General features: G+C 42.9%; 1 protein-coding gene across 4 annotated transcripts in view; it reads right to left on the reverse strand.

Moving 5' to 3' along the window:
* Window positions 1-7,453: 7,453 nt before the first annotated feature.
* The window catches only part of ZDHHC13 (zDHHC palmitoyltransferase 13), a 52,009-nt gene continuing 32,132 nt past the window's right edge, over window positions 7,454-27,330 (reverse strand). For 3 of the 4 annotated variants that reach the window (XM_086677822.1, XM_086677823.1, XM_086677820.1), the window contains exons 11-17: window positions 22,300-22,422; window positions 21,396-21,458; window positions 20,603-20,696; window positions 18,931-19,014; window positions 14,516-14,673; window positions 11,143-11,240; window positions 7,454-8,720 (exon numbers count right to left, since the gene is read on the reverse strand). In XM_086677822.1, coding sequence (XP_086533948.1) covers window positions 8,582-8,720; window positions 11,143-11,240; window positions 14,516-14,673; window positions 18,931-19,014; window positions 20,603-20,696; window positions 21,396-21,458; window positions 22,300-22,422 — 759 coding nt within the window. In that variant the 3' untranslated portion in view covers window positions 7,454-8,581. Of the gene's footprint in view, window positions 8,721-8,742; window positions 9,893-11,142; window positions 11,241-14,515; window positions 14,674-18,930; window positions 19,015-20,602; window positions 20,697-21,395; window positions 21,459-22,299; window positions 22,423-27,330 lie in introns of those variants that run through there. The other variant, XM_086677821.1, reaches the window with a different exon arrangement.

Consider the following 27,330-nt stretch of genomic DNA (forward strand, 5'->3'; position numbering starts at 1 on the left):
AAGCGTCGGTCCTTTTGTCCTATCGTGGGCTTTGCAATTTTGCCCATTTTGTGAAAAACCCAGAAATGGCAACAAAATGTGGAGTTTGCTTCCGTGTTACAAACAACAGCAGGATGATTTTCTTTGATTCTGGGACAATTCCCTAGGGCTTAGCAATTTTCTTAAAATCTCTCCTACGTCAAATCGCCAGCCTCACCAATGAAATGCAGCCAATTAAAAATATCCCTGTGCTTCCTCAGCATGTTCTCAGCGGCCTGAGTGTGCGTATTTTCTCGGGCCTCCGCTTCTAACAACCACCGCGTTTCTCCCACCACCGTGCAATTCTGAATTATTTGGAGGAAATGAAAGCAAAGGAAAAGCTAGACTAAACCATGGTTTTTCTACACACCAAGTCCCAAGAAGGCTTCCGTTAAAAAGAGCACGTGTTCAGGGTTGCTTATGCACCGTCATGGACAAAGCCCCGCACTGACTTCATTATTTATTTACTGGTTTTTTGATGCTTCGGATGCAATTACCTCTCATCATTTTCTCTATTTGCTTGGCATTAACAGAAGGGCTCAGAGAGAAAAACAAGGGCTGACAGAGGTTGTGCCCCATCCCACTTTCAAAGAGAAAACGTAGATGTTTTATTTGTCCAGAGACTCTTGCGGGGGGGTGATTCGGCCACCGAGTTCCACCAAAATGACCCGAGGGTGGAACTATTCCACATTTTACATTCTCGGGGGAAGGGAGCACAGGGCGATTTATTTTTCATCTGTCAGCTTCTGGCCAGAGGTGTGTGAGATCCCATCGACGTCAGTCCAACGATTAATAACACCAGGGATAAACTGAATTAACTACATCAAGTCCCCTTTAACCTGCACAGGCTTTAAGAGCAATATAGCACCTTGGCCTTGGCTAGGAAGTCCCCTACGCTAGAGACCTCCAGGCTTACAGAGGGGTAAGACACACAACATGTGAAAATGAGCACCGGACAGGATGATCTGTTCCTCTACCACAACTCACGGTTACTACCCCCACCACCCAGCCAGCCGCCCTGGAGACGGAGCTAGAATCTTGTCTTCCTTGGCTTTGCCCTCCCCCTCCCCCTCCCTTGCCTCACTCCCCAGGCCTCCTGGATTCTGACTTCTCTACGTCTCTAGAGTAACCCCCTCCATTCCTACCCTTTGGTATATGTATTAGTCGGCTAGGGCTTCCGTAACAAAGAACCATGGACCAGTGGCTCAAACAATGGAAATTACATTTTCACACTTCCGGTGGCTGGTAGTCTGAGATTAAGGGGTCAGCAGAGTTAGTTTCGGAGGCCTCTCTCCTGGCTTGTAAGTGGCCGCCTTCTCCGTCATCACATGGCCCTCTCTCTGTGCATGTCTGTGTCCTAATTTCTTCCTCTTATAAGGACACCGGTCATGTTGGATTAGAGACCCCGAAAAGCCTCATTTTAACTGAATTACCTTTGTTAAGACCCCATCTCCAAATACAATTAACGTATTGAGGTTGTGGGGGTTACGACTTCAACATATAAATGTGGGGGCAAGGAGGAGAGCCACGGTTCGGCCCATAACAGTAGGTCAATACAAGGGCTTTCACAAGTTGGCCTTGGACTTACCCTTCAACTTAACTTCAGCCATCTCTTCCAGAGGAGCTCCAGCTACACTCCAAGACTTGAAGCTTGCCAAATATGCCAAGTACCCCACCTCCTCATGTTTTGCTAATGCTGCTCATTTTGCCTAGAACATCTAGAAGATGGAACGCCCTCCGTCTTCACAACCTAACCAACTTCTTAGCCTGGCAAACTCCTATAATCGAGTCACAGGTCAAATGCCGTCTCCTCTGCAAAATCTTTCCTGAACTTCCTGAGCAGAACTAATCCACCTCTGTGTTCCCACAGCCAATACTTGACATAGCACTGCTGTCATTCCCTTGAAATTTTGAATTCCCATCTGCTTCCTTGTTAGAATGTGACACGCTTGTGTTCACAGTGCTCGACAAACAGTAGGCACGCACTAAACATTTGTTGAGTGAGTGAAGTGGGAGAGAGTGTAGGCTGGACTAAATGCAAAATTCTGCTAGACTATAAAAGAAGAGATTATTATATGTGGAGTGAAGTTTAGAAATGAAAAACCCAAGCAAAACAAAGAAAGGGCCTTATTGTGGCTTAGCAGTCTTTGTGTTTCCCCTCTGCTTCCTGGGCACTGTTCTACTACCTTTTCCAGGCTCACCTACCATTGACTGGGACACGGGACTGAGTTTGGCCAATGGAGGCCTGGCCCCCACGACATCCAGGAGAGTCTCCAGTCTCTTTCCACACCTGTGGATGCAGAAGGTCCAGTGGACGCCGAGGCCCTAGGAAACAGTGGAAACACTAGCTGGGAGGGAGCTCGGGTCCCTGCATGGAAGAGCATCTTCGAACAGCTAAATGGACTGTAACAAGAGGGGGAAATAAACCTTATGTGGTGTTAAGCCAGTGAGATATTGGCGGGGGCGGGGGTGGTTATTATCCCATTAACTCCCGTGACTATAATACTCCCAGCTATGATACTGGATGTGCTATAGCCAAGATATTCCACTTCTCCTGTTCAGTGTCCAGCCAGACTGTTAAGTCACAGGGAGCATCATCAGGATTTTGCATAGCAGTTGTGGAAATGATTCAAATGCACGGTCTCCGATGTGAATATACAGATACTTGGAAAGAGGAATGAAGTTAGGGCATCACAGCATAATAGTCATGTCCCCGTGGCCCCGACAAATAAAACAAGCCCAAACCTGCCTTCTCCCTTCTCCTTTCAAAGCCAAACTGTAAGACTCCGTTCCATTTAGTCTTACGGCCTGAGCAGCTGGCTCCCAGGTGCCCTCCTTGCTGCCCACCCCACTGCCGGCTGCCACTACTCCACCGAGCCCACCGATAACCTCCAGACCACAGACCCCGTCTTCCCTCAGTTGTTCTTCTCAACCTCTCCTCAGCTCCCGACAAGTGACTCCTCCCTCTCTGAAATGAATTCTTCTTGAATTCTATGCCACTGTGCTATCGTGATTATCCTCCTATATCCAGCCTCCTCCCCCATGCCCTCCTCCTCTTCTCCAGCTCCCTAAATCCATGGTCTGGAAGACTGTGCTCCTGCCCTTAGCACAGAGGTGATAAATGCAGGAAGCAGCCATGTGTGGGGCTGGGGAGACAAAGAGATGGATCCCCTAATTTAGATGCCTCGAGGACAGGTTTCTCTGTCTCTCTCTGTCTCTCTCTCCCTCACATTTTGTTTGTTCGCACTGGTTGTCATCTTTGGTCTCTTTTTAGAACCAATCTTCCCATTTCAGGAGGGCAACTCCCTTTTCCATTTTCATCTCAATTTTCTACCTCTCTCCTGTGTCAACCTCATCCATCCGTGCTCATGACCCTCATTCATGCCCTGGTCTCTTTACAGCTGCCTTCTAGACTCTTCTGCTGCATAGCCTGCAATACCTTAAACTCAATAGGCCCCACCCACCGAACTCATCACCTAGTCTCCCCACAGTTTTCCTTACTTCTCAGAAGAACACTGTCACCCTCTCAATTCACTGGGTTCAAAGTCATCTTTGACTCTCCCTTCTCTTCCCCTCACATTCAATCAGTAATCTGGGCCTTCATTGCATCTTGCCTGGACCATTATCAAAAGCTTATCTCTAACATTCTATATCCGTCGGAGTCCAGTCAGAAACACAGAAAAATAGTGTGTTCTGTTTTGCTTCAACAGGGAGAAAATAATAGAGGGAATTGATTAAGCACGTGCTAATCTTTTTCAGAAAGTAAAGAGGAGCACCCTGACTTAGCACAGAGGTGATAACTGCAGGAAGCAGCCATGAAGTGTGGGGCTGGGGAAAACAAAGAGAAGAGATTGGGGCGCCCTAATTTAGATCCCTCGAGGACAGGTTTCCCAGGGTTAGGAGTCAGACCTCTGAGCAGAGAGCCCTGCCTGGTTCCTGCTGGGGCTTCTAAGGGAAGACGATGGAGGTGGCTGGGGAACTGCGGGAGAAAAGCTAGACACGGATTCCAACTGTCTTCATCAGGGTTCAAGGCCATTGTAGGGACAACACTGAGAGGAACAGCTGGCAAGAAAAGTGGAGTTAAGTCTCTTCTCCCTTCCTCCTCCCCTATCTGCAGAACTTAATGGAAAATGAGCTGACAAGGAAATTGTAGTTTTTAGAATGCTAGTCCCAGAACACACAACACAGTATAGAAAGGTGAATTTGGCACATTTCCTTACCTCTAACCAATTTCCCAAATATTTCTAAATTATTAGCATTTATTGAGCCAGGTATAATTCTGAGCGCTTTATATGTTATTAAGACATTTAATCCTCTTAACAACATTTGGGAGTATATACTATTGTTATCCACATGATACAAACGAGCAAACAGAAGCATTATATAGGGAAGTCATTTGTTCAGAGGCAAAAGTCACTTACAGTTGGCATACCCAGGATTCAAACCCGGGGTGCCTAGCTATAAAACACTGACTCTCAAACTTTTTATTTTTTTAAACTTTCACACCAATACGTAGCTGAGGAAAAAGTCACAATCAGACGGTAGGGGTAAGAGGCCTTAAGCAAATGATTCTCAAACTGTAGCATGTGCATGTGAGAATCATTTGGGGAACGTGTTACAAATTCAGATTCTAAGACTCACTCCTCAGAGAACTGAGGGTAGGGGGTCTGACTCTGGAGGTAGGGGGTCAGACTCTGGAGGGTCTGAGAAGAGGAATTTGAATTTTAAACAAGTGATCCCTGGACACCACTCCCATCACCACCCCAGGCCCGTTATTCTGATGCAAATGGTCTGTGGACCACAATTTAAGAATACTTACTTGGCAGGGGTTGGTGAGAACAGACAGGAAGACAGAACTTAAAAATATCCTTCTGTCCCCCAGTTGAGATTCAGTCCTCAAACACAACTCCGATCACATCATGTCCTCCTTAAAATCCCTTCAATTCATTCAACAAGCTCATGTAACAGATTAATTCAAGTAGTTACTGAATACATACTATGTAGTAGGCAATATTCTAGGTACCTGGGATACATCAGTGAACAAAACAAAAATCCCTCAGGGACCTGCTATCCTATTGGGTTGGGGAAGGAGACCGTAATGCAACAGACATATTAAATTACATAGTATGTTAAAAGGCAGTAAGTGCTAGGTCAAAAATGCAGAGTAGGGTGAAGAGGACGAATAGTTCAAGGAAAGGCTATTCCAACTTTCTAGATGTTGGTGAGCATGGGCCTCATCGAGAAGTTGACATCTGGAAAAAAGCTCAGAGGAAAGGCATTTCACCCTGTGGATATCTGGGGAAAGAGCATTCTAGGCAGGGCACAGCAAGGAAAGGCTTGAGGTGGAAGCATGCCTAGCAGGTGTACAGGCATCAGCAAGAGGGAAAGCACAAGTGGTCAGATCCTGTCGGGCCTTGCAGGCCACTGTCAGGGCTTTGGCTCTTCCTCTGGTGAGCTCAAGAGTCACTAGAAGGTTCTAGGCAGAGAAACAATAGGATTCAGTCGGTCTTTTATAAGGATCACTCTGGCTGCTTGTGGCAGGGTAAGGGTGGAAGCAGGGAGACCAAATAAGAAGGCTGCAGTAACCCAGGCAAGAGGTGATGGTAACTCAGAACGACAGCAGCAATGGTAGTCAGAAGCACTCAATTCTGGATGTATTTTCAAGATGGAGTCCACAGGATTTCTCAAAGAAATCTCAATCTGGCATATCACGAGAGAAAAAGAATCATCAAGAAAAGATTCTAAAGTTTTGATGTTGAGTAATTGAAAGGATGGAGTTTCCAAACAGCTGATATAGGGAAGACTAAGGGGTAGGGAACAGGGTTGTTTACTTTTTATTTATTTTATCTTCAAAAAAATGTTTTTAATGTTTGTTTCTGAGAGAGAGAGAGAGAGAGAGAGAGAATGAGCTGGGGAGGGGCAGAGAGAGAGAGGGAGACACAGGATCTAAAGCAGGCTCCAGGCTCTGAGCTGTCAGCACAGAGCCTGACATGGGGCTTGAACCCATGAACTGTGAGATCATGACCTGAGCCAAAGTTGGACGCCTAAGCGAATGAGCCATCTGGGCTTCCCTATTTTATCTTTAAATTTACTATGTTTTATTTAATTCTTTATTTTTTATTTGTGAGGGTGAGGATAGAGTGGAGATTAGAAGTTCAATTTCAATTTTGGACATGTTAGGATGTCTAGTAAACATTTATTTAAGTGGATAGAGTTGGAGAAGAAGTCTGAACCAGAGTTTAAAGTCTGGGGCATTTTGGTACACAGACCGTATACACAATCACACAACTGGACGAGATTGTCAAGGAAGGAGAAGTAAGTTTAGATGAAGGACAAGAAGTTCAAGAACTAGCCACTGAGACATTCCAACATTCAATGGTAGGGGAAGGAAAACAGCAAAGGAGACTGGGGGATCTCGAGAGCAACCAGTGGGGTTAAAAGGAAACTCAGGGGCGCTGTCTCGTGGAGGCCGCGTGAGGAAAGTGTATTTGGGAAGACGGACTGGCCACCGTCAAATGCTGCTAAGCAGTTCCCATGGAGGGCAGGGGTGAAAGCCTGACTGCTTACGTGGGTTAAGAGGAGGAAGGGGAGACAGGAATTGAAGATACCAGCCAGCCACAACATTTTCAAGGACTTTTTATTGACGAGGTAAGGAAACAGCTCCTGTTGCTCACTTAAACCTTACAGCTCCTTGGCTTAACATTCAAGGCCCCTGGTGACCTCGTCCCAATCAACCACTTCGATTTACTAACCGAGTGCCCCATTTGAAACACCCTATAGACCCAGCTGCCATGGTTCTAACTATACTTCAGACTCTCCCATTATCTGCATTCGGAGGGTTCTCTACATGAGAATGCCTTTCACTTCCAACTCCGGATTTCCAAACTAAGTACCATTGAAAGGCCCTTTGCAATGCCTTATCGTCCATAGACACTTCCCTTATCACATCTACTGAGGCTCTCTCCAACCTCTAAACTCTATTTTATTTGTACCTTTCTTACGGCTTTTAATATCTTCTACGTTATCTTATAGTTTCATTCATCTTAGCTTTCCCTCTAGATTGCAAGCTCTGTGATTAGTATGCCCAATTAAATGTTTTATGGCCTGAAAGACCTATCATGGTGCTCAATCAATACCTGTGGAATAATTTAAAAATTAATGAAATGTGCTTTCCATGCCATGTATCACTTGGAAGCACTGGCATATAGTGGTTTGGAAGGTGTGAGGCGAGGAATTTGAATTTTAAACAAGTAAGCCCCTGCTCCATCCCTAGAATTCTGGTTAAATGGTGTGTGGGCCACAATTTGAGAATATATACTTGGTAGGGTTAGAAGAGAAAGGGAAAGGCTATAGCTTGAGAAAGTCCTTCTGTCCCCCAACTGAGAATCAGATCAAACAATTATGATCACATCATACCCTGCTTAAAAACCCTTCATTCAATAAATTGAAACATTTATTGAACACACACAACGTGTCTGAGAATATTCAAGGTGACTCTAGGCTCTAGAGTGGCTACCCCACTTGGTATCTAAGTGACCTTGGAGAAGATACAAACTTCTTTAGGCTTTAGTTTCCTTATCTGCAAAGGCTCGGTGCTCTGTAGAAGAAAGGAGAAAGGATCCTTGAAAAATTGAAAGGTCAATGTGGCTAGAGTACAAAGCGTGGTCCAGAGTGAGACTGGGAAACAAAATAAGGTTATATTATTCAAGGCCTTGTAGGTCATGATGAGAAGTTTAGCCTTTACCCCAAGAGCGAGGGGAGCCTTAAGGAAGGGTTTTCAGTAGGAAGGTGCCATGTCCAGGGGCATTTATATACAATACCAAGAGTTAAAGTGGAATTAGTTTTTCCTCCAGAACAAGGGAAATTAGCACTTACAATCACATCAGTCCAATATTTTGAGGGTACTAAGTAAAAACAGTAATTAATCTTGAAAACCTCATCTGTTCCATTTTCTAAGTAAGATGGAAAATTAAATCTTGCTTACTGGTGTTAACAGGGAGCTCAACTCGGTCCTGGAATTGTGAATCAGTTTCTTTATGCCCTACATACACCTTTTCTCAATTTAAGATTCTGAAAGTTAAGTGTCAGAAATGAAGTCTCAACTACAAAAAAAAAAAAAATTTATTAAGTGTGAAAGCAAAACAGGTACTTCTATTTAGATATTTTTTACATATTTATAGATAAAACAAACAAATAATTTATCAAAAATTACAAGCTTAAAGAATAGTACTATTTTGAAACAACCAATAAAGTATTCGAAAATACGACATTTTATCCATAATTGGTGAATATTATCTCAAAAAAAAAAAAAGTAAGTTGTATTTTCTTGTGAAACATATAAAAGCGTTTTTAGATGTCTGCCAAGATTGTTCAGGAACAGTCCATCTTGCTAAATCTAAAAGCGTAGTGCCTTTCTGGAGAACTTGTGTTTTTACTAAATAGCTTTACAGACCACCTGTGTTTTCCTTTGGGCTTCGGTGAACTCCTAATCTTCACTTCACTTGCAGACCACAGGGCATCAACATGAACACAGATCAGAGTGAGAGTCTGGGGTCGCTTTTCTTCATACTGAGCGAAGGACTTTCTCCTTAGCTGGGTGGAAGACCATGCTGTATTGGGACGTCCAATCTACGGCACAGGGCTTCACCAAGCCAAAGCAGCCACACTGAAAGAAATCTGCAAGGTTCTGCGTGAACCCAAGGCTGCCAAGGAAGGAAGAGAACACATCTTACTACTTTTCCTGTTTACCTTTGACAAACATTCATCCAGACCATAAATATTCACTGAGAATTTACAATATACGACATCCTTTGAAGATCCTGCAGGAATCCAGAGGTGAATCAGACCGTTCCCTGGCTTACGGGACATTAAAATTGATGCCCAGTTCCATCTCTGGACCTGAATCCCTATTGTGAGATTCTCTGACTCCTGCCCAGGAACTTAATTTCCTTCTGAGCGCCCCACTCACTGGAATGATGGCTGCCATCAAGAAGTTTCCTTCTTTCCATTCCCACTGCCCTGATTCAGATTTTGATTATTTCAGAGGCCAGGCAGGCCAGCAACAGTACAGTCAACAGATGTTTGTGTTTTTTTTTTCCTTAAACTTTCTAAGTTAAATATGGCCCTGACCCTGTCTCAGTTCTTTCCAATTAATCTTTTTTTTTTTTTTTTTTAATAGTCCAGAAGTCTTTTGTCCTTTTTTATACCTATCATCCCATGAACTCTGAGGAGCTCGGGCTCCTTTCCACTGGTTCTCACTAAGTGTGCTTCTCTGGGTGGGGCAGGCTGGCGTTTCCACTGAATTCAAGAACCTTTCTCCTTGGCTTCCTTCTTCTGATCATTTTCCTGCACATGCTTCACACGAGCTGCCTCGGCTCTTAGAGTGCTTGATATGCTCACTACATACGTTAGTTCTCTTGGCAAGAATCTTCCCTCAACTTCTGGGTTTATGACACTGCCAACAGCACACCGGGTGACACCGTAGACTCCTGCGGTTGTGCCATGGGAACCTTTGCAGCCCGTTCCCTTGATGTCCACAATATCACCTTTCTGACAGATTCACAAGCATGTGGCCAGAACAGCAACTCCGTGTTGTCTAAAAGGCCTAGAGAGAATGCAGCGGGGGCCTCCCCTCCTTCCCTTGTTGCTGGTCATTTTGGCGAATTACTCGAAGATGGCAGTTCCAACCAAAGGGAGGGAGCTCCTTCCAATTAATCTTACCTATCGGACACGGTGTGGTCTTCCAAAAACCTTGCCAAAACCCAAACCCTATACACTAAAATACATCTGTGCCTGAGGATGGCTGTGCATCTGCCGCTGCTATGACAGTGATCAGGACAGGACCATCTCCACTCCTAGAAGACCAGCTCCAGAGCTAGTTGGTGAGGGAAAGCAACTCAGGGTAAGACAGACAAGACAAATCTTCAATCTGGGCAGGTTTTTGGAAGCTAGATTCACAGTGGCTCTAAGGCTTTGCCGTTAGGTCCTCCGGCCCACATTGCCATCACTCAGCAGTTCCAAACACGCCCCAGCTCTCTCATCTCAGGCCCTTCTTCCAGACTCTTCTCTGGGGCTTGAAATGCCCTTCTGTCCTTCTCCATCATGCCCCACCACACATCTTTCAAGGCTCAGCTGAAAATTCCACCTCTGTCACAAAGGCTTCCATTCTTCAGTGGAGTAAATATTTATCTCTCTGGTTAAACTCCTGAGAAAGGACTTTACGATCATTGCCAGTCTGAGACAATCGTCACAAGCCTAACACTACTGTCCACCTTCCACCACCGAAGCCGTCTCTTCTCAATTTAGTCAACTGCTCTCCTCTCTAAACACAGATCATAGTCATATCCCAGGCTCTGATTTCCTTGTCTAACAGCCTAACAGTTTCATCTCGTACCACAAGTGTGCTTTAAAATAGACTGCTCATGAGATATGCGGTGGGCGTTAAATCCCCAGAGGGCTCAGGGTCACCTCTGCAGCACTCCCAGCTTCCAAGACCCCGATATATATGACAGGGAGATAAGCTTCAAAGCCTGACTGTTCATATCGTAAGATGACAGGCTTCCTACAAACACTCTCATTTTCTACTGAGGACAGGTTTTATACAACCGATGCTCTTGGGAAAACATACCCCAAACCTGAAACACTAGTTTCTCCCTGACGCGGATGGGCACATTAAACACAGGGCTAAAAGAATCACTGGTGATAGAAAGGTAGGTTGAAAATCTTGGCAAAGTTCACAATCTAATGCTTTCTGCAGACAGCCTGGTGGCTGGAATTCTCAGCCACGTGCTCGGTTATCTCACACTGACTTCACGCCAGCAACATGCAATCCTGTGACCATGTGGCTTGACTAAAGAGATTCCCCACGTTGGCAAAACTTCAAAGTCACTTAGCTATTTGTGCCAAGTCCAGCAGACTAAGTCCCAAATTCTTACCACCCTGGGGCTCATGACCTCACCACTCACCTCCTGTCAGTCACTAAGGCTTCCAAGAAATAAGAGGTTCAACTCCATCAGATAGCAAGTTAGAGTGCAGCATGGCCTGAGTGGTGGCAGCAGACTGGGAAACCAATGGTTAGGCTAGCATCCTCCACAGGACTCAGTGGTCAAAACAGATGGGACTTACTTGTATGGGGTCCTCCTGAGGGACAATGTCTGTTTCATATGCCTGCTCTGCTTCAACAGGCTGGTTTTCTCGTGGGAAGTCAGGCCCAGGAAAGCAATCTGCAAAAGAAGTTTGGAAGGTACATGAAAAATACCGCTACATCAAGGTTCCGTTTCTCTCCGTGCATCACAGGACAGAGGTAAACATTCAGTACTCCCCCAAATACAGTGTCACCTCGCCCTCTAAGCAAGGATCATGGTGAGGATAACAACAGCTCAGCAGCTCTAAATGAGACTCTCCTATGTAAATCTACGAGCTGAGTTGTTTATTTATTTATTTTTAAGTAATCTCTACACCCAATGCGGGGCTCAAACTCATGACCCCGAAATTATGAGTCACACACTCTGCTGACTGAGCCAGCCAGGCACCCCTGAGCATTTATCCTTTTGACTGATTTTTATTAACCTTCAAAAAAGCAGAGTCATGAAATAATTGTTTTAGTGATTTAAGCCAGGGCTTACCACCTTGTTTAGGTTCTCAACACGTTCAGCATGCAACTTTTAGATGAATAAAACAATATGTGATCAGCATTACTGCAATTCTCACTTTGTGTATGCTTCTTAGTAGTTCTTTAGAAAGGGCCAAATGAAAAAGTTAAAGAACATTTAAATGTACTGAAGTGAAGAACATTTAAATCCACAATTTGGGGAAAGGTAAGAATTCAGGTAACTTAAATACTCCCAAATATGGAGCACCTGGGTGGCTCAGTCGGTTGTGTCTGATTCCTGATTTCAGCTCAGGTCATAATCCCATGGTTTCGTGAATTTGAGCCCCACATGAGCTCTGCAGTGACAGAGTGAAGTCTGCTTGAGATTCTCCCTCTCCCTGTCTTCTGCCCCTACTCTGCTCACACTCTCTGCCTCAAAATAAATGAATAAACTAAAAAAAAAAAAAAAAAAAAAAAAACCTCCCAAATCATCCGGGTGCCTGGGTGGCTCAGCTGGTTAAGTGGCCTTCAGCTCAGGTCATGATCTCATGGTTTGTGGGATCGAGCCCCACATTGGGTTCTGCTTGAGAGCAGATTCTACCCCTCCCCCACTCACATACTCTGTCTCAAAATAAACATTAAAAAAAAAAAGACCCTCCCAAATCATTAAAACAACTATTACTGAGTTACCCCCACTTAATCCTGAAAATACCTCAAACATCAAGCTCCTTATCTGTAAAACAGAGATTATCACACCATCCTCCCTCATCAGATTGCTTAAGGACTTGACATCATATATTTAAAATACCCAGTGCAGAGGCTCCTGGAGGTAAAGTAACTGGTCCAAAGTCACACAGCTTAGAGAGTGGCAGAACTGAGACAGATACCTCAGTCAGCGTGAGAATAAAGTTCATGGTCCTTACCACAGACTACATGCTCAGTTTGACTTGCTATAGTCAAAGCCATGACTCACCAGAGCAGTCATCAAATGAAAGGCTTCGAACAACAGAATTGGTTTATTAAGAAAACAACATTACAAGGGGGCGCCTGGGTGACTCAGTTGGTTAAGTCCGACTTCAGCTCAGGTCATGATCTCGTGGTTTGTGAGTTCGAGTCTCATGTCGGGCTCTGGGCTGACAGCTCGGAGCCTGGAACCTGCTTCGGATTCTATGTCTCCCTCTCCCTCTGTCCCTCCCCTGCTCACACTCTGTCTCTCTCTCCTTCAAAAATAAATAAACATTAAAAAAAAAATTTTTTTTTAAGAAAACAACATTAAATTGCTGTATTTGAAAACTACCCAAAACTTTGAGTTCATTTTCCTTGCCTTAGAAAGTATTAACAAAATTAAGGTTTCTTTAAAAAATTGATATTATAGTCTTACATATACTGTCCTTGTCCTAAGCCTCCAGAAAAGAAGAAAGAGAATTAGAATCCATGTCTCAAACCTTAGGTTCTACATCTGCTTCCACCTCTCACCACCCTTATGGACAAAACTGGGCACTCGACATCTCATAGGCTTAGTTTTCTCACCTTTAGAATGGAGACACTACTTTGGCACAATCTATACCTCAAACGTCTGTCGGGGAATAGATAGGAAAGTGCTCTGGAATATGTAAGATACAGATAAATACTAGGGATCATACGAGATAGTAGTTAATATTAATAATCACTGATGCTAATACTCATTCTTACTGCCTGAGTCTATCGATGCCAGAGGGGCAGAAGATTAAGATGAATGTTCAGAAGCCTCCGTTCAGTGGGTGTTACCAGCTTAATTCCTTTCCTTGGCACTTTTTTCCTTTGTCTGTCTTTATCACTTTGTACTATTATTGTAGAACTGGTTACTACCCTGTTAAAGTGGAATGCACTTTTTTTTTAATTTTTTTTTTTTTAACATTTATTTATTTTTGAGACAGAGAGAGACAGAGCATGAACGGGCGAGGGGCAGAGACAGAGGGAGACACAGAATCCGAAGCAGGCTCCAGGCTCCGAGCCATCAGCCCAGAGCCCGACGCGGGGCTCGAACTCACGGACTGCGAGATCGTGACCTGAGCTGAAGTCAGACGCTCAACCGACTGAGCCACCCAGGAGCCCCGTGGAATGCACTTTTAAGGAGTAATGCTCTAATTATGTGAGGTCTCACAGTAATTGGCTCAGACTGACCACGGCCATCCATTCCACAAGCACGGGCCACAGCAACAATGAGAATTAGGTTATGCTCATAGGGGAAGGAAGGCAGCAGGGAAGGGACAGTAGCTTCTTCGGAAGCTCAATGTGGCTACTACTGCCCTGGAGAGTGAACTTTCTAATGGCCATGACCTTCCCTAGAAGTGTAATTACCATGGTTACACTGGTTAGTGTGGGATCTTGCATTTCCTCCCCACTTCTACCCATTTAAGTGCTGCATAATAATCAGGACAACAAACAGGGTTGGAAAAAGTGAGAGAAGACAATCATCTCACACCTGCACAATGCTTTTATATTTTATATCATGTTTTCACATACTGTATGATTTAACTGTATGATGAAAAAAGCCTTTGAACAGGACGGTCAGTGGACCTAAGTTTCCGGTTCTGATTTTGCCACTTACTGGGTGACCCTGAGCAAGTCAGCTCTCTGTAAATCTATCCGTAAAGTAAAAAGATCAGATTAGATCATCCCTACGGACAAGTTAACAACTCATTATTCTAACCTTTAAACGATCCTGTGAGAGTAGCATTATCAACCCCATTTTACAGACAAGGAACTGGAAATCCAAGAGTCAAATGACATGCCTAGACCCAGAGAGTAAGCGACAGAGGTGGAACTAGGACCCAAAAGCCTTCTGAGTTAAAATTCAAGTCTTTCTACCTTATTACAGTGTACTGGAAATTTTACTCAAAGGCTTTACAGAAGAGAAATTAATACCTGAAAGAGCTGATTTAATAATAAAAATGTTGACCACGAGAAGTGGAAAGTTGCTAGCATGAAGATATATAAAACCCAAGGGGAACAGGCCACAATCTGATTGAGGTAGGTCCACAGTCCATCTTCTCTGAATGTCGTGGCACAATGATTTGACCAATCTGTGGATTCACAAAAAAGAAACTCATTATTTAAAAAGGCAACAAACCAGTGATTATTGTACAAGAAGATAAAATCGCTGCACTTCTTTTCAGGGAGAAGAGACGTAAGACATGAGAGCACAGAATAGAACCCAGCTTTAAGGATTTATCTTCTGGGGGTACTTGGATGGCTCCGTCGGTTAAGCGTCCGACTCTTGATTTTGGCTCAGTCCATAATCTCACGGTTCGTGGGTTGGGCCCTGCGTCGAGCTCCATGCTGACACTGCAGAGCCTGCTTGGGATTCTCTCTCCCTCTCTCTCTGCCCCACCCCTGCTCATGCTCTCTCTGAAAATAAACAAATAAACTTTAAAAAAAATTTAAAAATAATTTAAAAATCTAAAACATGGTGAAAAAAAGAATTTTTCTTCCAAGTGCCAACTTAACTAGCCAAGGTGAAAAACTGGCACCTCATTACTCATTAAAGCTATATGGTAACACTGCATTGGTAGCTGGCAGCAAAGCAATAAAAGCAAAAAAGGTCCATAAGACCACCACTAAAACCACCATTTTCGGCATAAAATGAACCGGCCCAAAGTTAATTGTTTAAGGACTTGATGACAGAGAATGACTGGATTTGATAAATGTCTGTCTTAGAAAATTCTTTATTTTGTCCATGATACACAGGAGTCTATTATAGCACTGAATAAACTCTTATTAAGGGTTCAGATCACTTGGCTGTTGTTGTAGGCGCAAGAAATCCTGTAAGCACCCAGATAACCATGGGAACACAACCTAACAGCATGCAGTTATTGGGTGTACTTCTGCACCAGCACCATAATTTATCCTGTAGAGAGGGAGAAAGTCCAGGTAAGGGAATTCATGAGACAGACACCCCTAGGAAAAGAGTAAAGGGAAAAAGATTCATATAGGAGGGAAAAAGATTCACATAGGCACGGCTCAATTTCTCTCCAGGAACACCTATTTATATGCCAATTAAAAGACAGGACTTCACTATGGCCTTTGTGACCTCCCTAAGCTATGCAGCTAAGAGCAGCACTAAGGAGAATGAAGGTAGGAAGCAGCAGAAACAAGGGAACAAATCCTCAAGGTCTTGCGAAGCCAATGGCTTCTGTAGGCCTCACGACAGTTTATAAAGGGCAAATTATTTTTGAAATAAGAATTCTGTAAATTTTCACCTTGAGGTTTCATAAATGCCTCTGACAATTTGATAAGTAGTTTCAGACAGTTTCCCAAAGCAGCACTGAAGAGCTCCTGGGACAGAAAGAAAATGAGTCCCTGACTTTACTATCACCTGTCTGTCCATTTTAGTCTTAAAAGAAAAAAGTCTTTTTTTCCCCCATTTTGAGCCTTATTTGATTCCCAACCATCTTTCATGACTATACGTCAGAAGCAATCTAAGAGTAATCACCACAGAGTAACCATCAAGGCAACAAGTTAAGGCAAATTACACTCTCTTGAGAGCTTCTCATTAGGACGGCAGACAAAGATGCCTCTCGTGCACCTGATATGACAAAAAAGACTATAATTCCCAACGGCAGGTACAGGAAACAGCTGCTGAGTGGGAAAGAATACCTACTTTCTTCCAGCTTACAGATTTCTACTCTCTTCTGGGAAATTTTTTGATCACACGGCATGACCCCCAACTAGAATTTTCATAGGATTGATTGCAGATTTAATGTCAAAGATAATGGCCACAAATGGCCACGTACATTATCTTCTGTGATATACAACTTTAATATGCGCTAATAATACATTCTTATCAGGTGGTCACTGGCTAATGATAGGGGACTCATACTGTACCAAGCTGATCATTTTCATTTTTAGATAGCTCTGCCAGCTACAGTGTTCTTTCTAACCATGATCTAAAATCTTTCTCCCTGTAACTTGCAGGATGCTGACCCTTTCTGAGTGTCCATCCTGAAAACAGACCTCACAAAGGACAGAACGGATGGAGGCTACACGGAGCCAGAAGTAGCTGTAACTGGCTCACGCGAGGCTCGTGTGCATCAGGGCCGTCGCATCAGGAGTGTTAATGCCAAACAAAGAAGGTGGGATGGCGGGGAGGCCTTGTTAGAAAAATGAGGCACAAGTTCATTTTTCCTGTCTGTGAAGTAATGATAAATGACATGATGTCCTCATTCGGTGCCAGAATATAAATGGGATAAAACTAACAAAATACGTTGACTAGTCTACATGGTCGGAGGTGAATATAAAGTGGGACCATTTCTAACAGACAAAATATAATACAAAAATTGGTTCAGAGCCAGAGAATAGAAACAAAGAGGGAAGAGCCAATGCACAGAATACGAAAGCAAAGTGGAGAGAAGGAAAGTGATGGAAAATTACTTCTGTCCTTATCAATACAGTCTTATGCTGGACACAGACACCAAACAAAGGGGACTATTTTTAGTGAAGAGAGAAGCAGGAGAGACAGAGTGGTGTAAAACCTGGCTTCTCTCCCAATAGGATCACGTCCAAGGGACAAGTTGGTCCACGGGCCAGCCTAAAAAGGTCTTCCAGGAACATGCTTTATTGTTAGGCATTAAAAGGGCAGTTCTTTCAGTAGAAAGATGCACTGCCAAGAAATCTTTTACTTCTTTTTTTTTCCAACGTTTATTTATTTTTGGGACAGAGAGAGACAGAGCATGAACGGGGGAGGGGCAGAGAGAGAGGCAGACACAGAATCGGAAACAGGCTCCAGGCTCTGAGCCATCAGCCCAGAGCCCGACGCGGGGCTCGAACTCACGGACCGCGAGATCATGACCTGGCTGAAGTCGGACGCTTAACCAACTGCGCCACCCAGGCGCCCCGAAATCTTTTACTTCTTACACCACAGGACATAACCTAAGAGGTTTTTTAAATTTCAATGCTCAGGATTACTTATGGCCTTTGATAAGAAATGGTACCAGGGATCACAACCTTCCGACTATTAGGTCCATTTGAGAAGGTGGCACTTACACTGAACTACAGAAGCTTTCCCTACTGATCACAGACACCCAAGGTGTCAGACGAGAAAGGGGCTGACAAGGTATCTAACTGAAGCCCTCTCCATGCCTAGGGCAGGGCAAAAAACCCCAAAACACAACATGTCACACAGACATTAATTAATAATCTCTAAAAATGAAATGCCAAACAACCCAAAACTTGATGTTTCTGGGGAGGGTAACTGGGAGGCTAGAGGGCAGAGTAGAAGGAATTCTTTTTCAAAGACTAAGCAAAATTTAAACTAAAAAAAGCTGGAGCAGAGGCCGGGGGAAGGCAGGGAGAGGCGGTGCTTAGGATGCCAAGGGAAAAAGAAACTAAAGTGGAAAAAAATGTTGCTAACATCTTCCTGGATCATTCTGCATTTTAGCACAAGCAGCAAACTAGTATTCCACTGTTGGAATCTAAGACCTGAGCATGAACGTAACAGGAAGGTGGGAGGAAATGGATTTATAGTGAAGCCACATTCTCCCAAAGTCTTCAAAATAAACAATAAACAGCGAAACAAGGAAAGCCAAAATAAATAAACCACAAGCACTATACGCTTTCCCAGTTAGGTAAACCACTCCCAGGTTTGAGAAGCACAGCCGTGCAACTGTTAAGAGCTAACCCAAATCCTTCCTGCTTCAATGTTAACCCCGTTCTTCTTAGTCCATCAGCTTGGAACAGCTGGGTGTCACTCCGTCCTCAAGTCCCCCACACGCCTGTTCACACAGCTACTGAGAAGTTATTTTTCTGTCTCAGGCATGCAGAATAAGTGGCCTAATGTTCCCTTCCAGGTCATTATTCCCAAACTTTCAATGACTATTCGCTCTCCCATTAGCTCTAAGCTGTGACTTGACATTTATCAAGAGTTGTGTTCCTTCACTATGGTGACCACCTCCGCCTTCCTTCAACCTGTCCAGCACCAACCTTTTCTTTTTCCTATTTTATCTACTTATCACTTCCCTCGCTTTGTGCCTGAGCCGCTGATTTTTCCTCACTTCACTGGGTGATAAATCTGCACCTGCCTTACATGACTTTATATTCTGACCACTTCTCAAATTTATCAAGGTCGCTTTAGAATACAATCTCTTCCCAGGTGCTGACAACTAACCTCTTCAAGTCTTCCTTGCAGCTTTCCCAATGCTGAGAGTCTTAGAGGCAGCCGTTTCGTTTTTAGTAGGGGTGTGGTTCATAGTCACCCAGCCAGAATGTGCCATTCAAGAATTTACCAAGAAAAGTATGTGTGAGTATGGGTGCATGAGCTTGCTGTAAGAAAAATTTATACTTACAGATGAAAGATTCATATATAATCCAATCACAAACAATGGAAAGGAAAAATAAGAAGAATATGTAATAATGATGGTTGCCGAAACCTACAGCAAAAAGAAAAAACACATGTAATACTTTTGCTTACAATGATTTTCCAGATCAAGACCTTACTAACCACTTTCCTGTCAAAAGCTTCCACCAAAGTAAAAAAGTAAATAAGCTAGTACTTTGCATTTAAATACCAGTAAACCAAAACCAAACGGCTCTGATATGTCATGGTCAACTGTCCATGTTAAATGAACTAATATTTATCTGCTGCTTACCTAAGAGAAGATACCTTTTTTGAACAGAGCAAGATTTACTAAGCATATGCAGCTCTAGGGTGGCCTATACTGCACTGGAGGAAGGGGAACAGGTAGGACTTTAGGCAAATCATACCCTATGCTCCTTGCACGTAACAAATTTAAGAAGTACAATTTCTGAACATCAGGGATTCACTTGATCAGGGGAACAGAGAAAATGAATCTGAAGAGCAGCACTAAATAGATGTGCTGCAGGCACCCACACACAGAAAAAGAGGGGCAGCCTGCAGCCTCTCTCGCCTATGCTGCTTGTTTCTGCTGCTCTCTTGACACTGGAGTTGTGAGCACTCTGATGCTAATGGCACCAAAGTACCACCACGTCCCCACTTTCTCCGAAGACAGCAAAGCCCAGCAGCAGGAGCAATGCCCAGTGCAATGAGGAGACCTAGGTCCACGGGTGACTAGTTGTGTGACCACAGGGAAGTCATTTAACCTCTCTGATCAGTGTTCTTGCTTTTAACATGGGGACAATCTCTCTTCTGTCTGCTTCATAGGCCTGGCAGCCAAACAAGATGATCCACTACGTTAAATGCAGCATAATAAAAATATAGGGGCTCACTACTGTTGCTTTCCCACTTCCATTCACAGCTGCCTGCCTTAATGCTAATCATCCCATCTTTACGGTGGGATGGGGTCCATGAAGCTTGGGACCCTAGGAATTGTCTCTTCGCTGTTCTCTAGGAACAGTAGAGAACATCAAAATGCACTAAAGAAACCTGACTCACTGAGGCAGCCTTTTGTTCAAGATTATAAAAGCATATCCTCTCCTGGAGACAAATGACCATAGTTCCTCTGAAGTTCCTCATAATAATCCCCTGGCTTTTACAGTGACCACTCAGAGGAAACTCAGGGCTACCGGCCAGGACAAGGAATACTCCACACCATCTCTGGTTCAAGCTCCTACCTGAGCTTTGAAGGAGCCAAGTGGAGAAGTACATGAGAGAGAGAAGCCACAAAATGTGGTAAGAACCTGGTTATTTGGTGTAGAAGACCAATACTACTAAAGTAATCTCAAGCAAATAATTTGCCTTTCATATTTTTTCACCTCTAAAATGGAGACAGTAATGCCAACCTCATAGGTGTGCCCTGATGATCAGACAGGAAACTATATTCAAAACTGCTTTATAAACTCTAAAATACTATACAAATGACATTAATTATTATCAACATCAAGTTTTCCAAACGTGTGAACACCGTAGAGAGGATTCTCTGACAAAGAAGAACTACAAAACGAACCCCTGAGATGCCCTTCTATTTTTTCTATTAATCACACATATAGCCAAATATATACTTAACTTCATAGTGTTAACTAAGAAATTCAATCTCTCACCTATGCACCGTCCAGTCCACAGACAATGCTGATCGTATCGAGCGACACAGGAGTTACACACGTGGCAATGAAGTGACCTTAATGGCTTCCTTATCTAAGTGGGCAATGAAGACAGGTCTAAGCAAAACTCAGTGTCTTAAAGTAGTAACAAACCACAAGCAAACTCTTACTCCTAAATCATAAAGGCATGGGTACAAATAATCCTAAATAGATCATCAATTGACAGAGAGGCTCTGGAATGCCTTATTAATATTTACTTCCACATATACATTTTGAGTAGGCCAACACTAAAGGGGTTTTGAATTCCAGAGCCTATTCACACTGATGAAAGGGAAATAAGGCAGCACCATTAAGAAAAAGGGAAAAGGAAACCCGAGTTACATTTCTGGCTCTGCCAATAATTTGAGGGAAGTTACTTCTTCCCTCTAGGCTTTGATTCCTCAATTGCAATGAGAGGTTTCACTAAGTGGTTTCTAGGGTCATCATGAGCCTCTGACTTGAAGTTAGTTCCAATATATCCTTCATGGCAGGAAAAAGCAATCAAAACACACTATGGATCATTCACAGAGAGATCTAACCACAGACATCTTGGAGAAACTGTAAACATCATTCCTTCATATGCTCAAGGCAGAAAACTATTCTGATAGTAATACAAAATTCAAAACTGGTAAAAACGAAGGTGTGCAAATATACCAGGGAGATTTAACAAATGCTTACGTGAGAAATGTTACCAAGAATATGCTTTCTCACTATGGGATAAAATTATTTGAAAAAAAAAAAAAAAAAGACTCACAAGGCATGAGGTACAAAATGTTCTGAAGTCCAGACAGCCAGTCTCTGCAAGGGTGATGATATTCTGAAAGGCACGAAATTTGACCTTACAATTATGTTTTATTGGGGAACGGACAAATGCACGGTTATACACCATTGTCACAGCTCTCGCTCCAAACTGAGGTGGCCAGGAAAGCAATCTGGAATACCTGCCACCACATCATTCTGTGCCTGAAAATAATGTGACTTTTCAAGGCTGCATTTCCAACCACAGCCAATAAATTAGAAGGCACACATATTACACCTCCCCATTCTCTCCATGAATGGCAATCATCTAGTTATAATCTGCTAGAGAAAACTAAACATACACGGATACATTCATAAAAAGCAAACAAAACCCATCAGTATACGTTGTAACCGATGGCGATAAGCACCACAGGCTCAGTCTTCCAGGAATTGCCTATAGGTAACACCGACAACGACAATTCTAAATATTCAAAGTGAAAGAAGACACGCATGTCCTCTGACACCTTCACATCTTAGGAAGAGAAGGAGCATCTCTTGGCAATAAGGAGGGCTCCCCCTGGTCCCTGCCTGGTTACTCGCCATGTATCAAATGGGGGAATTTAAGCTAAATGATCATTATCTAAGTGTTCCTATAAAGAAATCCAGATCGTGTTCGCTAACAGAAATTACATTTGAAAAGTCTTGGGTCTGACTTTAAGAGGAAATACAAAATACTTTTTAAAACTTTTCCATAAATAAATGAAAAGGAATGACAGTGGAGAAATCTCAACTTTGTTGATTTATGCTGCATCTATTACGTGCCAAGGTCCCGGAGATGCAGCCATGAGAAACATGAACATTGCTACAACCTTCCTATTAAAAAAAAAAAAAAAAAAAGTAACATTACAAAGAAAGCTCACCGTTTTCCTTTCTTCTTCAGAAGCTTTAGTGAAGCCTGGATCAGTTGCCCAAGTCTTGTAGAAAAAGTAGAGGAAGGCTATTAGGCTGAGAATGAAAGCAAAATAGAAAGGGGTGCCTGCTAGATGTAAAGACCACGTTAAGGAATGTATCAACTTCCACTAAGAATAACATAATTATGACATAAGCAAATCTCATCATCGGTGCCTAAGAATCTCTCTGCATTCTAACCTCACGTTCCATTATGTATACACATCCCTGCCCCCAAACCTGACCCCATCCTATGTTCTAATCCCACAGGGATTTGCTCATAATTGGCTAATAATTAATCCCTTCTAATTAGCTGAAACTCATACAAAAATTATTGACAGGAATGGTTGCAATATATAAGGAACATCCTGAGAACTGAAAAACATTCAAGATCCAAATAAGTTCGTCTCTAATGGTGTTACCATGGCTCTCCTGTAAGCATCTAAAAGAATACTTATCAGTCATTTTAACAAAATCATTCAAAGAAACAAACCATTTGATTCAGAGATTCCAATGAAAAATATTTCCTTATACATTAGATAAATGCTTGCAAAAATTTACTAATGGCAAGTTTAATTAATGCCTGTCACTGTATTAGGCTGTAGCGATTTAGAAATTAAAAAAACTGCTCTTTGCAAATTAATTACAAATCGAGTACTATTTTGGGAAAGGAAGGTACTATAGACACATTAAGATAAAAAGTATTTCAAGGATAAATATTGCCCACTTGGAAATGTTTTTGAAGCAGTACAAATTCTTTGTATAAAAAGTAAAACTTTGCTCCAGGGAAAGACAAATGAAGGTGCAGTACGTAATAAGCCAGTATACCAGTAGTAAACCAATTCTCCTTGCCCAGTTTAAGTCATTACCAACACAGTAACCACATCTGCCTTCCAAGGTATTATCAGGCTGTCTTGTGCCAAACTTTGGACTGGAAAAGGCAGCCATAAAATAGACTCTAAACCCTTGCTATTCAAAGTGTGGTCCATAGACTCACAGCAGTGGCTTTACCTGGGAGTTTGCGAGAAAGGCGTCACTTCAGACTTCACCCCAGACCTGCAGAACCAGACTCTGGATTTTAACAAGATCCTCAGGGGATCCACATGCACAACAGAGTTTAAGAAGCACTGCTGTGACCCACAAAAACTAGCACAACCACATCCGGTTCAGGTAGGCAGGAACAAATCTTGTTGGTTTATTAGTTTATCAGTTTGGGAGCACCTGGGCGGCTCAGTGAGTTGAGTGCCCAACTCTTGATTTTGGCTCAGGCCATGACTTCACGGTTCATGAGTTCAAGCCCCACATCAGGCTTGGCACTGACAACAAGGAGCCTGATTGAAATTCTCTCTCCCCTCTCTCTCTGCCCCTCCCCTGCTTGTTCTTTCTCTGTCTCTCAAAATAAATAAATAAACATTTAGAGGAAAAAAAAAAGTTAGGTTATCACTTTGTCTGCAGAAGGGCCTGGCTTTAAGAAATACATAGGATCTAGAAGTGTTGTGTGAAATGAAATTCTAACAAATGAAGCTTACTTAGATTGGATTAACAACACTGAAAAAGAGCACATAGGTCAAGGCCTTTAAAGAATCACATCCTGTTTTCTTTCCACAAAATCTTGATCAAAACACAACACATTCTCAAAAATACATTCAGTTGAATCACATGATTCTGCATATTGAAGTGACTGAACTTTGGCCTCCTGTTCTGAATAACTTTCAAAACAAATCCCAGGAGAATCACTGGATCCTCTTTAAGTAAAATGAATGCATCGAACCCCTCATAGGAAAGCCAAATGTTCCTTGCTTCCATGCCCTTGCTTTGTGTGGTTCATTAACCTCAAATGCTCCCCACTGCCCCCATATACTTCCAGAAACACACTTTTAGGACATCCAAGCCTAACTTTATTCTCCCTCCCCTTGCAGGTCTTTCCCGATTCCCTACAGCGAAAGGATTCTTTCCCTTCCCTGAGTCTAAAATGCCTGTTCTGTGGCACTTAGACCTTATAGTTATTTATAGACCGCTCAGCCTCTCCAGTTAGCTTGTGACTCTTTGCAGTTCAAGTCTCTCAATATGGAGCCCAGCTCTTCAAGTGAAATCTGCCTTCCTGGAACTTGGACTAACCGGTTTTCCTTCTTTAGATCCTTTAGCTCTATGCTAAAGATCTACACTATAGCTGTCCTTAGATCTACCCTATAGAAGCTTATTCCTCATTTGTTCGATAAATTTTTATCCAACGTCCATTCCATACAATACGCTGGCTTACAAATGATGGACTTCCAAACACTGGACATTGGAAGGCAGTGCTCACACCTCCAGGATAAGCAGCAACATTGTTCCTTGTACAGCACAGTTTCCTGGTCATGCTCCTCCACTTGTGCTCCCGTCTGTCAATGTTTCTCTTAAAACAACAGAATTCAAAACAGAACAAGCACACTGCGGGGTTGTACTGACCAGTGCCGGGGACAGTGAGATGGCTGTTGTCCTTTGTGTGGACTCAAATCCTTGTACTACTGGGGAACACAGTGGCTCCCTTGACACCTGTGTCACTCCCCACACCAGGCTTTCAGTCAAAGCTCTTGCTCTTTTGCACCTGATCTGGAACATGCCAGAATCACAGACATAGCATTCCGTGCTTCACCATTTCTTTCCTGAGTCTTCATCTCATCTCCAAACTCATCAGTAAGGTCCTATCTCTTCCACCTGATCCTGCCTCATAAAAGCCAAATACATTACTTGCTGAACATATAAAAAAGCACCAAAAGGAAGGGATCATCTGAGGAACCAGTCCAGAGTCTCCCTTAAAATTAATTTCAACATGCAGCCTTCTACACAGAGTTTATTCAGGAGAGTGAATAATAACAGAATAGGTATTATTTACAAAATGCCCATTATGCAATGAGGACCGTGGTCAGCATTTTACAGACATCATAGCATTCCTTGCAGCCATCCCACAAATTTGGTACTGTTATCCCTCGGGTTTTTTTTTTCTTGTTGTTTTTAACAGAAAAACTGAGACTCGGTGAAATTCAATAATGTGCCCAGTGGTACCTAAGAAAGAGAGCCAAAGTCAAACTCACTCTGATGGCAAAGATAGTACTCTTTCCACAGTGCCCCAGACACTTTTCCCATAAAGGACCGTGAGAGGGGAAGCCCAGACTTGGCAAAAGCTGGGACAAGATTCGTCTACTCAGAACTGAGCGCAGCACCTCCAGTCACACCCAGGGCCATCCACACGACATTTACCGTTCAGCTCGGAAGACACTGATCTGATGGCAAAGTCTGCCACCTACTGACTGACATGCACTCACCCGTAGCAGGTGCATATGGCTGCCTAGATCAAAGGGCTTTCTGCTGTACACGCAAGTAAAAGATCCCATCTCATCAACTCCGACACAAGAGTCTGTCTAGCTTTGGAAATCAGTTCTTCTGAGGTAATGGCATCTTCGCAAATGGTGAGCCGCTTGCAATTAAACTCAACTGAATATGAGGTTCTGTGATCGAGGCTTGCAAAACTACAGTGGAGTTACTTTTTTGTTGATATAGATTCTGCAAAAAAATCATCAGGGAACACAAATCTAAAACTGTGTTTACTCCCCTGCCACATGGGTTGGTCAACAAAAATATTAGCCATCCCTTCTCAGAATCATGTCACTTATCCTAGAATTTATCAGGCTTGAGATTTCCGCAAATAATTTGGGGTGTATATTGTCCTGTTGTTTTATACACTTGTGGTTACTTATAAAGTATTTTTATAACACATAATATCATGCAAGCCTTCAATAACTAGTGGCAGTAAGACTAGTGCTTTAAAAGCTGCCCCAAATCACTAATCATGAGACAAAGGCTTTGTGTAATAACATCTTTTGATAAAAGTCAAATGAACTCCATGGTATGCTACCCCATTCATTTACATTAAAGGAATTTGAAAAATATTAGAGAAAATGCTCAGAAACAAGTATCATTAAAGTATAAACATGCTATAATGAAAGGAGATATATGCCCTCTGAGAACTCATATGCTTCTTCACTTCACATTGATTTCTACGAAAAGAATATTCCTGAATTGATTGTATGCATTTCTCCCACAAACACCATCTTTCTTTTTAAAAATGCCATTACCAGAAGGACACATAACACAGAAGTTAAAGGAATATGTTTACAGGTACATTTCTATCCACTACATTCTTTCTTCTCCTACCCTGTAAAGAAAACAAGGTTATAATGGCTTCCTAGAGTCTCTGGAAGGGGAAAAGGGAACTTGGAAAGAGGTGGGAAGATAAAAAATTAGAGAAAATGCCTCCCTCCTAATGGCAGCTTTAGCTATAAACCAAGAACTCTCCTCGAAGAGCACAACACACGCTTAAGCTGGCCGTGGCCTGAGCCCAGCTCTTCGAGTGATAAACCTATCTCTTGGATGAGTTTTTTTTATTTGAAACCATGTGCTGCCATCCATTAGCAGTTCATGGAAGAATTAAGTGGGCTGTGTGTGACCAGCATTTTTAAAAAAAGAAATAGCATAGGATAAAATTACAGAATTTCACAGTAAAGCACACGTTAGGAGTATCGTTTTCACATTCAGTCTGGGTGGCAATGTAGATGTATTTTTACTGTAGACGAGAATCCATTGCTCTGGACAGGAACACTGCACTGGCCACTGCTGAGGAGGACACATTTCTCCGAACATCCCTCCCCTATAGACCATCTTGGCACCCAGAAGATTTATTAATCAACTGTAACTGCCGACCAAGTTAAAAGAACCTGCTGACCTTGGGGCGCCTGGGTGGCGCAGTCGGTTAAGTGTCCGACTTCAGCCAGGTCACGATCTCGCGGTCCGTGAGTTCGAGCCCCGCGTCGGGCTCTGGGCTGATGGCTCAGAGCCTGGAGCCTGTTTCCGATTCTGTGTCTCCCTCTCTCTCTGCCCCTCCCCTGTTCATGCTCTGTCTCTCTCTGTCCCAAAAATAAATAAACGTTGAAAAAAAAAATTTTTTTTTAAAAATAAAAAAAAAA

This window comes from Puma concolor, chromosome D1 (genome assembly GCF_028749965.1).
Source record: "Puma concolor isolate L17-30 chromosome D1, mPumCon1.1.hap2, whole genome shotgun sequence".
Lineage (NCBI taxonomy): Eukaryota > Metazoa > Chordata > Mammalia > Carnivora > Felidae > Puma > Puma concolor.